At 40.3% G+C, this 13,380-nt stretch overlaps 1 protein-coding gene across 1 annotated transcript in view; it reads left to right on the top strand.

Annotated features, from left to right (window-relative positions):
* mtrex.S (Mtr4 exosome RNA helicase S homeolog) overlaps positions 1–13,380 on the top strand; it is an 83,489-nt gene that overhangs the window by 68,647 nt on the left and 1,462 nt on the right. The window contains exons 23-25 of the mRNA XM_018244486.2: positions 1,312–1,417; positions 5,581–5,637; positions 7,203–7,365. Of these exons, the coding sequence (XP_018099975.1) occupies positions 1,312–1,417; positions 5,581–5,637; positions 7,203–7,365 (326 nt within the window). The remainder of the gene's footprint in view (positions 1–1,311; positions 1,418–5,580; positions 5,638–7,202; positions 7,366–13,380) is intronic.

The following is a 13,380-nucleotide window of genomic DNA, read 5'->3' as shown; positions in this document are numbered from 1 at the left end:
AAATAGCTTTTCTACCACTGATGTCAGACTAACCAGCCTACAGTTTTGAGGCTGAGAACGGGATCCCCTTTTGAATAGTGGCACTACATTAGCTATACGTCCGTTTCTTGGTACCATGCCAGACCTCAATGAATCCTGAAAATTAAATCGGTTTAGCAATCACTGAGCTAAGCTCTCTAAGTACCCTGGGAGGAGTAGTGTGTGATGGAGTTCAATGGGACACTGCAGCCTAATTTAAACAAACATGAAAATTTTGCTCTGCCAAGCAAGGAAAATTACATTTTTGGGTTGTATAACCAGTCTGTAAAGTTGGCATTCTACATGATTATCAGTGTCAGGAAATATACAAAATCAACAACACAAAGCTATGTTATTATAGATATTCTATGGGTTAAATCTTGGGTATAGTGACCCTTTATATTACTTTGCCTCATCTTTGACATTATTATTATTTTAAAATGCAATATTTGTCATACAAGAACTTCAATTTGAATGTCAGTGTTCTCTTTAATCTAATTTAAGAATTAGAAAGATGCAATGATGTTCTCTGGAACAACAGGTCCTGCCCTGATGCTTCAATGTCCATTTAAATGATCAGTACCATAATGTTTTTTTAATAAAACATTTGTTAGTGTAGAACGAAAAAAAAAAACCACAAAGACATATTAAACTTTTAAATCGGTAAGTCTTTATTAAGAAATAACTTACGGAAACTCCGCTTGTGCTCGTCTTCAGAAAAGGCGACTGGGCGACGATCCATCATGCAGCACTCGATTTCTCCTCCCTGTTTATCTCCTATAAGGAAAGCAGAGAGGAAAAATAGAGTGCCGCACGATGGATCGGTGGACCGCCTTTTTTGAAGAGGAGTGCAAGCGGAGTTTCGGCAAGTTATTTCTTAATAAAGACTTACCGATTTAAAAGTTAAATATGTCTGGGGTTTTTTTCCGTTCTACGCTAACAATTTTTTTATTATGTTACTGATCCTTTAAATGGACATTGAAGCATCAGGGCAGGACCTGTTGTACCACAGAACATCATTGCATCTTTCTAATTCTGCTTGCCCTTACAAAGCCTTTGTCCCTGCAATTTTGAACTGCCAGTTGCCAACACTAACAAAGTATTAAGGCAGTATAAATGAGAACAGAGAGACAGCTGTCCAAATTCACAGCGTTTTAAAGCTTGCTTGGATTTTGCACAGCTCTCAAAAGTAGCAGTTGAAAGTGAGGTTATATGGGTCAAAAGCATTATGGTCGTATAGGCATTGTGCCCTGTTAAGGATGATCGATGTGTTTTCTCTCCCTGTGCTTGCAGTGCTGACGAACTCCTCCTCACCGAGATGATATTTAATGGGCTCTTTAACGATCTGACGGCAGAACAAGCATCCGCACTCCTCAGCTGCTTTGTGTTTCAAGAAAATGTGAGTTCTTGGCATGGCTGAGAATTTTATGCAAAGGCAATTAGTTTAGTTATGTGCTGGGAAACTGACCACTCACACGTTCATGTGCCCTTGTCTGATACAGATCTGTTGCAACAGAGACTTTTGGTACTGTTCTCACCATTATTCAAGTATCTTTCAAATTATCTTTAATTATCTAATGTATACATTGAATTTGTTACATTGCAGTCAAAAATGCAGGTAGGGTTTCTATTGATTATCAAGTTTGAAATAGTCAATGACAATAATAGCCTTAAAATGGACATTCAGTACAGGTATGGCACCTGTTAACCAAAATGCTTGGGACTTGGGGTTAACTTCCGTAATCTTTCCATAATTTGGATCTTCATACTTTAAGTCTACTAGAATATGATGCAAACATTAAAGGGATACTGTCATGGGAAAAAAAAATTCAAAACGCATCAGTTAAATAGGGCTGCTCCAGCAGAATTCTGCACTGAAATCCATTTCTCAAAAGAGCAAACAGATTTTTTTATATTCAATTTTGAAATCTGACATGGGGCTAGACATATTGTCAATTTCCCAGCTGCCCCAAGTCATGTGAAAAAAAAGATGTTTCCTAATTAAAAGAATAGGCAAAAAGTATGTTAAGCATAAGCCCTGTCCATTGAACCAAAGTTTACAAGGGGGGGTATACTGTCCCTTTAATGGGATACTGTCATGGGAATTTTTTTTTTTTTTTTTTAAAACGCATCAGTTAATAGTGCTGCTCCAGCAGAATTCTGCACTGAAATCAATTTCTCAAAAGAGCAAACAGATTTTTTTTATATGTAATGTTTTAAAAAAAATTTAATGGGGCTAGCGCTAGACATATTGTCAGTTTCCCAGCTGCCCCCAGTCATGTGACTCGTGCTCTGATAAACATCAGTCACTCTTTACGGCTTGCAAGTTGGAGTGATATATCAACCCCCTCCCTTTCCCCCAGCAGCCTAGCAACAGAACAACTGGAAGGTAACCAGATAGCAGCTCCCTAACACAAGATAACCGCTGCCTGGTAGATCTAAGAACAACACTCAATAGTAAAATCCAGGTCCCACTGCGACACTTCAGTTACATTTAGTAGGAGAAACAAAAGCCTGCCAGAAAGCAGTTCCATTCTAAACTGCTGGCTCTTTCTGAAAGCACACGACCAAGCAAAATGACCTAAGATGCTTGCCTATATATTACAATATTACAACACAGAAAAATGCACTTGCTGATTCAGGAATGAAATGTTATATTGTAGAGTGAATTATTTGCAGTGTAAACAGTGTAATTTAGCAATAAAAACTACATCTTAAAAATCATGGCAGAATCCCTTTAAGGAGGCCATACATTGCCTCGTCCTGTGTGATAACCAAATGAATGGATATTGTACAAGTGGTTATATACCTAGGGGCAGCAGCCTGAATAAGCAACTGCAGAAAGTAAAGAAGATCTGCAGATTCTTTAATGGTTTTAAATGTAGCATTCATTATAAAATCCCAATACTCGTCCAAGTAAATCAGAAAGATCTGTGTATTTGTTTATGATTGTCTTAAATCATAACCTAATGACTGTGGGATTAAAAACAAATACCCGCTATCTTAAGAGCACTTTAAAGCATTTTAGGACTAATGTTCTAGCTAGTCTAATAGTAATGTATCACTTCATTGATTAGCTCTGTTATGTTAAATATATTATCCATTGCATTATGCATTATCTTCTTCTGCATGGGCTTTAATAAAGCTCAGACAATAGAGGAAGGAATAAAATGATGTTAGTAACAATTCCATCAGAATTCCGCTAACAATACTTACCCTAGGCCCCATTAGTTTAGTAATGTAATTATGTGGTTTGGAGTCATTTGCATGTGTAGTATACAGCAGTGAGCTTTAGTATTTCTACATTATAAGGAATAGACATTGCTTCAGTTCTGCATGCTTTCCTTTTTCCAACCAGTTTTGATAGAGATGATTAAATGTTAACTGTATTTATATATAGTGGGAAAAGGCCTCTCTAATGATTTTCTTTGTTGTGGAATGTTCATGGAGTGATAGGGGGGAGCTGTACATAGGGGGAGGTTTAAACTAATGAAGGGAAGTCATTAAAGATGCCTTTAAAAGCTTCTTTTTTCCATTTAACCAGGAGTAAGACATTAAGTAGGGCTGATTTTAGTAGCTCTCCCTGAGACGTGGGTGAATGTGCAGAGAACAAACATGTTTCCTTTCATACTGTGCTTTGTGCAGCCCATATGTCACAGTGAGTACGGATGGATTCCGGTGGCACTTTCCTATTAAGTGTTTGTTTTCACAGCTGTTCCAGCAGAGGAAGTTTGCCTTTAGCAATCCCAAGCAAAGGGATGTGAGGTGCTGAGACCATTGCTTAGCATGTTGCACTTTGCTGAGAAGAGAGTTGACTTGTGAGATTCCATATTGTGAAGCTGCTTCTATATAGCTTGGGATTTCCTTCAGCTTAGAGTCCTGCAGTGGGTCGGTTACCCGCAAAAATCTGCGGTACCCTGCGGGTTGCAGGTAGAAGCTCCGGGTGCAGGTATAGACGCAGTTCTGTGGGTCCGGCCGTGGCTCTTATCAATAGCAATTTTAACTCCTTTTTTCTGATCACACCTACTTCCACTGATGTCACTTCCAGGTTTTCAATGACAGCACTTCCTGATTCTTGATAGTCAGCGGATAAGGTACTTGCGGGTCGGGTAGCTGGTCCAAGCTGGTAAGAATGCGGGTACGGGTCGGGTACGGGTTCCAAAAAATGGATCCGCGCAGGACTCTACTTCAGGTGATACTGAGCCCGACTGATGCTCAGCTCTTCTGTCTCCTGGTTGATACTGGTGCATCTTTTCATGCTACAAATTGGCTGTTAGCTCATGTTCAGTGTTGTCGTTCAGACTGTAAAGCATCTGAACTTGTATATTAGGAAATGTCTAAAAGCAGGACTATGGGGAGCGGGAGGGGGATTTTCTGCCAGTTCAGAAGTGCTCACCTCAATGTCCCATCCGCTTATAGCTTTTAGCAGTACATATTCTTGTTTGTAAAATCAAGAATGTGCCTTATTTATGTGCTATATACTTATATATAGTGCATTGTGACGGGTAGAGAAGAGGTTGCCGCCCAGCAGATGCTTCATTGTGCACAGCTGGATTTCACATAAAAATTAGCTTACCTTGACACAGCGCCGTTTCTGACAAAGGTGCTGCAAGACAACGTCTCTTAAAGGTGCAGGACCGGCTTTTTGCCGCCCCTGGAATACTCTCTGGCGCTGCCGCCTGAGGCGAGCAGCTCAGCTCGCCTCATTGGCAGAGCGCCCCTGCCTGGACAACAACAGCTAAATGCCCAAAATATTGATGATATGGTTTTGTTGGTTTATCATGGCTCAACGGCTGGGTGTCCGAAGATCCTGAAGGAATGGCTTCGGAGCAAAATATTTATAAGCACCAGGGAAAGCTTTGCTACAAATATTGTTGTAACGAACTAAAGCTTAACTACAGAAGTAGCTAGAAATGTTGTACATTATGTTTTGAGCTTCTGTACAAGCCCAAGGCAACCACAGCCCTTTAGCAGTAAAGATCTGTGTCTCCAAAGATGCCCCAGTAGCTCCCCATCTTCTTTTCTGCTGATTCACTGCACATGCTCTGTGCTGCTGTCACTTACTGAGCTTAGGGACCCACTCACAATATACAGTACACATAGAATAGAAATGTCACAATATAAGGCTGATTAGTAATTAATACAGATAATTACTACATGGCAGAACAGAAACCAGTGCAATTAGCATCAGCATTTAATAATCAGCCCTGTAGCATCAGCTTATATTATAGACCAACCTCATTTTCTGCTGGATAATTAGTGACGACCCCTAAGCTTAGCTTCTCAACAGCTGCTCAGAGCCCACTGAGCATGTGAGTGTCACAGACACTTATAACAAAAACCCCTTTGAGAACTTTGAAGTCCTGGATCATTACTGCTACAGAGAGAGGCTGAACCCTTAGGCTGGTTCAATAAGTTCAATATAAGTTAAATATAGAATTACTAGCCAAGTTTTAGCGTTTATTTCACCATTAATAAGCAGCATTGTACAATATGTCATTTTAAGGGCAACAAACTAAATTGTTTATTTACATTAACAAAATATCTTCTTCTTTTTTTTAGTCCAGTGAAATGCCGAAACTGACAGAGCAACTGGCAGGACCCCTGCGTCAGATGCAGGTACATCGCCTTCCTTCCTATTCAAATGAAATCATTTCCTATTCATTCCAATCGCAAACACACAGACTGGTATTATTGGGAATCTTTGTCATTTTCTTTCACTTAGTGATTGCACGATTAACGGTTTATACCATTTTTAACTAAACCTTGGGGTTTTTTTTTAAGATTAGTTCTTTGGAAGCAGTTAATTTCCTTTCTGCTCAGAAATCTAATATCTTGTCAATCTGTTTTCTCTCGTAAGTGCCCTGGGATTTGTGGTATGGCAGGAAAGTTAGCTTCTTACAATTAGTTAGAAAAGGTAACTTTGAGACCACGGTCCCAGAAGCCCTGACTTCTCCTACTTTGTGGGGTCCCGAAGGTAGCAAAAAATGAGACTGATTTAACGAGACTTCTCCACCCTCTATTATTTAATTTTCCTACTTGCCTATGAAGTCTGCGCAATTGTATAATGCTCACAAGATGAATTAAGATTAATAATATTGATACACAAGCACTTTATAACTTAACTGGTCACTTATTTAACTTCGTATATATAGCACTTTAACTAAGTATAAGGTTCTAATCCAATCATGTATTTGAGGTTATCACAAATAAAGTTCATGGTTTTCTTTATCACACAATTCTCAGGCTGCATCTCGCATCTCCACAGGTGCTCTACAAGAGAAGTGCATTATGTCGCAGCCCATACCTTCCCCTTCACAAACAAAGGAACACACAAAGGACACATTCAGTTTCTGTGTATGAGATCTTGTGCCCCATCCCCTACCATAGGCTTAGGCGTCTGATAAGGGGAAAAAGGCCGGGCAGCCTGGAAAGATGGAAGTGTAGATCTGTCATTGATGGAATGCAGTGACCATGTCTAAACTTTTCTGTGGGAAAGTCGTTTTGAGGAAATACAGGCAGTAAATCTGTATTTTTTCCAAATGCACAACATTTGCTCCTTCCTTCCTTAAATAAGGGCCATTATTGACCCCTGTTTTTTCACAGAATGATTGAGCTCACTAATTGAATTTCACACTGCTATTATTTGGAACAAGCTATTATTTGGAACAAGCCTCAATTAATGATTCAATAACACAGAATCATCAGCATGCATTAGTGATGTGCGGGCCAACCCGATACCGGCGAGTTCGGGCCGACCTTGCACGCTTCTTGCGGGCAGGTGCAGGTTGAGCTCTTCTCCTGTTTTCCCCGCACGCCACTGTCAAATGCCAGCTTCCGACTTCCGGGTTCGTCTTTTATAGACCCTGCGCCTGCTTGCCCCGCCCTTTTGTGACGACATCCGTGGGTTGGCGAGGGTCTATAAAAACAACCCCGAATCGCGGATGCGGGCGGGTTAGGTGCGGGTCAGAGAAATCACTAGAAATCACTAGCATGCATGTCATGACTGTTGGGTCTGATGGGTTTCTGCGACTCTACTAGTAAATTATTTGCCATGTAGAAATATAATTTCTACAAAAAACAGTGATGTTGAACTGAGGTTAGTGATGTTGAACTGCTATTATTCACATCTATGTGTGTGTAATCCTGTTGACAATTTGTATAAATTCTACTTTCAATGACAGGAAACTGCTAGGAGAATCGCCAAAGTTTCATCAGAAGCTAAACTAGAGGTGGATGAAGAGACGTACCTGGGTTCTTTCAAATCCAACCTTATGGATGTCTTGTACACCTGGTCGAATGGGGCAACATTTGCACAGATTTGCAAGATGACTGATGTGTTTGAAGGTGAGTGTTGTAACTTTAGTAGTGATCCATGCCCTACATTCATTTGTTCCTTTCATAGAATTATAGCATGGTATAGGTTACTCTGATTCTAGAGAAACCTCATTTATTATTATTACCTGACTTTTATTTACTGCTTCTTTGCGTTTTACCTTAGAGAGGTTGTCTGGTGAGCCCCATAAGAACAAAACCTATTTCTGGCCAATTACAAGAAGCAACGGCCAAGCTCCCAGTGTGACATAAGCCATAGCGTGAAAATGTTCTGTTGGTTTATAACTGAGCCTTTTTTTATTTTCCAATCATAAGAACATTGGAAATTTAAGTGTACGTTCGGGGAAAGGGAGATGAATTGGTCTTTAATAGGAATTAGGCGGCACTGGAGGTTTACGATATTTCTACAGCAGCCAACTCATGAGGGAATGATTGTTTGTCTGGGACAATGATCCCCATCATGTTGCTCACCAACCCCTTAGCTGTTGCTCCCCGTGGCCTCAAATCAATTGCTTATTTTTAAATTCCAGGCTTGGAGGCAAGTCTTAGTTGCATAAAACTGTATAGAAAAATTGAGCATGCACTTCTAAGGACCGATCTTCCAGGCAGACTTTTTCAATTAAAAAGTATTTTGTTTATTCCAGTGCAACAGGATACCACCTAACGCGTTTCGTATCGAAAGGATACTTGGGGGCACATTTACCAATGGTCGAATATCAAGGGTTAATTAACCCTCGATATTCGACCGTCAAAGTAAAATCCTTCGTATATCGAAGTCGAAGGATTTACCGCATTTCCTGTGATCGAACGATCTAAGGAAAAATCTTTCTTTCGAATCGAAGGATTTTAATCCAGCGATCGAACGATTTTCCTTCGATCAGAAATTTGTTAGAAAGCCTTTCGGGGACCTTCCCCATAGACTTTGATGCTCGGTAGGTTTCAGGTGGCGAAGTAGGGGGTCGAAGTTTTTTTTTTAAAGAGACAGTACTTCGACTATCAAATAGTCAAACGATTTTTAGTTTGAATCATTCGATTTGAAGTAGCCAAAAAAAACGTTCGAAATTCAAAGTGTTTTTTTTCTTCTATTCATTCACTCGAGCTAAGTAAATGTGCCCCTTAATCATAGGCTACATGATTCCCTTCCCACAACATATTTAAAACAGGAGACAGACAATTGGCTTTGTAAATACTAGAGTTACACATATGGTACTATAAGAAGCATAATTATTGGTAACCTTCAGTGTGACTTCACTCTAATCAAAACCAACCCTAAGGGGTTGGTTAACAGCCATCTTGGACTCTCCCTGAAGTCAAATCAAAACAAAGAAAACTTTATACAAAATGAACACAACAAAATACTAATAAAACAATGTACAAAAAATATACCAAAAAACATATACAGCAAGTATGTATATTATAGCCAAATATTAGCCAGCACAATTGGCTAAATATGCATTATACAAATTAAATCTAGGTACAGATATTATATTAAATATTTAATATTCATAGAGACAAGCACAGCAGCAAAAGTGAATGCACGATATAAATATTATTTTTCAATCAATCTATAGAGAAAAAAAGCTGTTGTGCATGTTTCTAGGACAACGGCAAAGAATTGAGAAATAACACGTCAGGTCATATTCGTTATTCATACCTAACGGATATTTTGTGCCTTAGTTGCATAAAAATCAGGTCTATTGCCAAACAGAGCCCTTATTTGGAACCCCTGGGAACTTTTTTCATGCTTGTATTGCTCCCCAACTCTTTTTTACAATTGAATGTGGCTAATGGGTAAAACAAGATTGGGGATCTCTAGTCTAGGAAGATGCTGACATACTTTTGTAGTGTTGTAAATATAATGCATTTAGTCAAAGTAAAGTATATGGGGGTTGAAATATGTCATTAAGAATTAAATCAAGTTCTAATGGCTGATATAATAGGTGAATTTTATATTAACTGCAACTTTGAATAATCACATTTCTTTCCTGATTCCATACCAGGAGGCCCTACACTCAAAAAGATGCAACCCTAGCCCTGCAACTCTTCCTGATAGTACATTTCCCTGTGCTCTTTAAACTGTGCTTGTTTATTTTCTTGAGATATAAGAGCTCTCTGACCCTCCAATCCTTTTTCCACATTCAAAGCCAAGAATGTGTTGCCTGTATGGAATTGTCTGTAAATTCTCATGGTGACACTGACAAAGAGCCCTCTTTAGAATTTTGGCCTGATGCACCTTTCTGCGCGAGGAGTGCAAGTTATTCAGGGACGAATAACAAATAACACACTTTCCTTGCCCCCAGGAGCTTCACTAGGTAAATACCTCTCGGCTACCCTTAAACAGACCATGGATCCAAAGATGCACACTGCCTTCCCAGATATTCTGCTTTGGATTATTGCTTATCTTTCAATTCGTCGAAAATGTTATTTTTTTTTATTTAAAAAAAAAAGGAAATCTATGGAAAACATTCTCATTACCAGTGATTTGATTGAACCAAAATTTTGTTTTTGAGCCGCCAACGCTTTGGTTCACTCGATGATTAACATATATCTCCACAAAAATATTAAACATTGTACAATGAGCCAAGCAAAATCGTACACGAGGAAGGAATACTAATGTAGTCGAATCCAGAAATTTGTCTCACTGTATGGATTGCATGTGGGGGGGGGTGATGTTAAGGATTATTTTTATGCAGCCTTTCACCCAGCCACCCTTAAAGAAGAAGGAAAGGCTAAAATGAAGGTAGCTTATATAGACCTTTCTGATAAAGCTTACTCCTCTGTCAATAGAAATACAGCATTTATTTCCTTCTATTGTGTACACATGTATCAGACTTCCTGTTTTCAGCTTAAACCTCCAGGGCTAGGGCTTGAGTATGCTCAGTTTGCTCCTCTCTCCTTTTTTTTTCCCCTCCCTGCTGTAATTTGAGCTCAGAGCTATGAGGAAACGGGGAGACACTCAGGCAGGAAGTGATGTCACACCAAGCAAATATGGCAGCTGCTATCCTAAACAAACGTAGAGCGCTTCTAGGGCTGTTTACTTAGGTATGGTAAAGCATTCTACAGAATAAAGATAGTGTTGGTGGTATAGCTTGCACTATTGTGGCTAATCTATTGGCAATAAACTGCTTTGGTAGCTTTCCTTCTCCTTTAAGGCGGCCATAAACAGGCCAACGAAAGCTGCTGATTCTCTCTTTCTACACAAAGTTGGCAACTTATTTGCCTGTGTATGGAGCCCACCAACAGGCTGGGCCAACAGATATATGGCAAATAAATGTCCAAAAATCAATCAAGCAGTTTTGAGAATGTCATTGGTTGGGAAGCAAATTAGTGCATTGATGCAGTCCTTGTTTGGCAGGATTCTGTAGGCCTGATGGGTGACCTTATCTGCTAACCCTAGTGCCAAAGACCAGATCTGCCCAATTTATCCAGGAGTGATTCTGTGCCCCAGCCTCCCTGCATCAGAGCAGGTTGAGGGGGGCTGCCCTACGCAGATGGTGCAGTTGTGCTTTCCGCACTTGAGGAGACTGACTCCACTTTTCGCCGCCCCTAGAAACCTGCAGGCACTTCTGCATGAGCTTTGATTCTCACCTTAAGTCAGGTTGCCCCTGGATTTATCCTCGCGTGTGGGAGACCTAATTGTGCCCAGATCCACTTGTTTGGCAACCTGGCTAGACCAACAGATCTGCCCATGTTTGGTCAGAGTTATTCTTAAAGATTAACAATACTCCATTTAGTGTCCCCTTGACAGTTCAGCACCTTCAGTCAGTTTCAGATCATGCAAGGGCAGCCCAAATTATTTATTTTTCCATTTAGAGTTAATTTGATAATTAGCTTTTCCATATCCGAGCTAGTGCAGGCTGCAAGCTGGGCCTTTATGAAGTGCTCTCACTATATAAGTACTCTACACCCATTGCTGTGTTTGAGTTCTACGGTGATTTACAGATGGTTCCTGTGCAAAACCTGCTGTGCCAGTGATGGGAAGAATTTGTTTTGTTTCCAGGGTTAATAGTGCAGCCTTGTTGTTTTGCTCCTTCTACAGAAATCCTACTTTTTGGCATCTCTTCAGAGAGCGCAAGATTGTCTTAAGTATTTGTGCTCTAATGACTTTTACAGTAGGCGTTTGAACAAAAGTGCACAGCGTGGGGGAAACACTAAAGCGAAGTGCTCGGATTTCAAGTGCTAAAAGTTTAGAAATTTATTTGTTTTCTCCACTAATGCAAAACTGTCACGTTTTACGGAATGTTTGGTCCCTGCCGATCATCTTCATGCTAGAGATCCGCTCCATTGTGGAGAATGTGTCGTCCTTAGTTCTCCTCTGATGTACTGTTGTTGTTGGCTTTGAGGCGTTTCCTTACTGGGCATCTCAAGTCCTAGTCTTCTAGATTCAGATCTTAATATATCCTGTGAGTGCTTCTTTATAAGAATTGTTTTTGTTTAATAAATAATCCTTTCAGTTTGGCTTGGGATTCTCACCCTGTGGCCTTCAATATATTTGAGGTACAGCTCCCATACTGACATATTCCCTCAGGACAATGTATTGTTGGCTTCTACAGAGCAGCAAATGATTTCTTTACAGGAAAGATTTTAATAAATAACAGCCCATACAAGAAAATAATCTGTTAACGCTGATACAAGACGGTCTTTCAATTTGAGGAGCTTTTTTAGTCTGAAATTTTGAGCTATACTTTGCAGTAGAGCTTTACTTATTGCTTAGTGTTTGGCTGTTAGATTTCGCTTCCCCTTAGGGCAGTGATCTCCAACCAGTGGCTCATGAGGCTCATTTGATATTGCTCCCAGTGACTCATTATGAAATTCCTGGCTTAAATTCATGTTTTGGAGGCATAAGGACAGAAGCTTAAGCTGGCCATAGACGCAAAGATCTGATCGTATGAATCAAGGATTCGTTTGATTTTCGGACCGTGTGTGGAGAGTCGCGACATTTTTTGTCCCACGGAGATCGGTCGTTTGGTCAATTGGACAGGTTAAAAAGATTTCTTTCAGCTGCCGATAAACTCTCTGCATGTATTGCCAATCGTACAGTTTTCAGTGGGAGACTGTCACCAGCTTTTGTCGGACATAACTTTTGTACAATTGCTGTCAGGGGCAGAACATCGGCTGATCGGTACTTTTACTACTTTGTTTGGAATGGTTAGTGGCGGGTCGGGAGATGGGGAAGTCCGATCGTTCGAGGATTTGTACGATCGGATCTTTGTGTCTATGGCCAACTTTACTCCAATACAGCCTCATGTAGGATATCCGTCCTTATCAGGGCTATCAATTAGCCCGTAACAACCCTTATTTTGCCTCAAGGAATATTTTCTTGCTTGTGTGGCCCTCCCAACAGTTTTTACATTTGTGTGAAAAGGTTAGGGACCTCTGCGTCAGAGCATGGTCAATAAGAATAATCAGCACTAAAATAAGGATAGTAGAAGGGAGAGAATTGAAAGTCGTGTAGAGTCTTAAGTTGTTGCCATGTGCTGTGCAATTTGACCAATGAATTATCTCTATGGAGTTTGTATGTTTTTATTGTCTGACTAGGTTTCTTTCAAATACTTACAGGCAGGGTAATTGTCTACTACAAATACAGACTGCAGTGGTGGGGGAGAATTGCATTACAGATTATTATGGTTTAAATAGCCCTGCGTGGTTGGGCTATGGCCAAAAAGACTTCCATGAGCTGTAATGTCAAAACTGACTGTATGAGATGCATACTGGACTAGGCATGATGGTATCCAAGTGTATTGGTTGTGCTCACTTAAGGCCCCCATATACGGGCCGATAAAAGCTGCCGACAGACCGAGTCAGACAGATGTCCCCGATTGATATCTGGCCGAAAGTCAGCCAAATGCCGATCGGGCAAAGGTAAAAAATCTGTTTGTTGATGCAGTCCCATGACGTTTAAGGGGCCCTGGCCATCAATTTTCTTATAATGTGGGAACCCTAGCCACCAATATTCTTTATGTTTTTTTACTGTGTGGTGGGGGGTGGACCTATGGGGTTGGGAGGGCGGACCTGTAGGTGGGGCTT

Source organism: Xenopus laevis, chromosome 1S, assembly GCF_017654675.1.
Source record: "Xenopus laevis strain J_2021 chromosome 1S, Xenopus_laevis_v10.1, whole genome shotgun sequence".
In the NCBI taxonomy this organism is placed as follows: domain Eukaryota; kingdom Metazoa; phylum Chordata; class Amphibia; order Anura; family Pipidae; genus Xenopus; species Xenopus laevis.
This window is presented reverse-complemented; position numbering and strand designations above follow the sequence as displayed.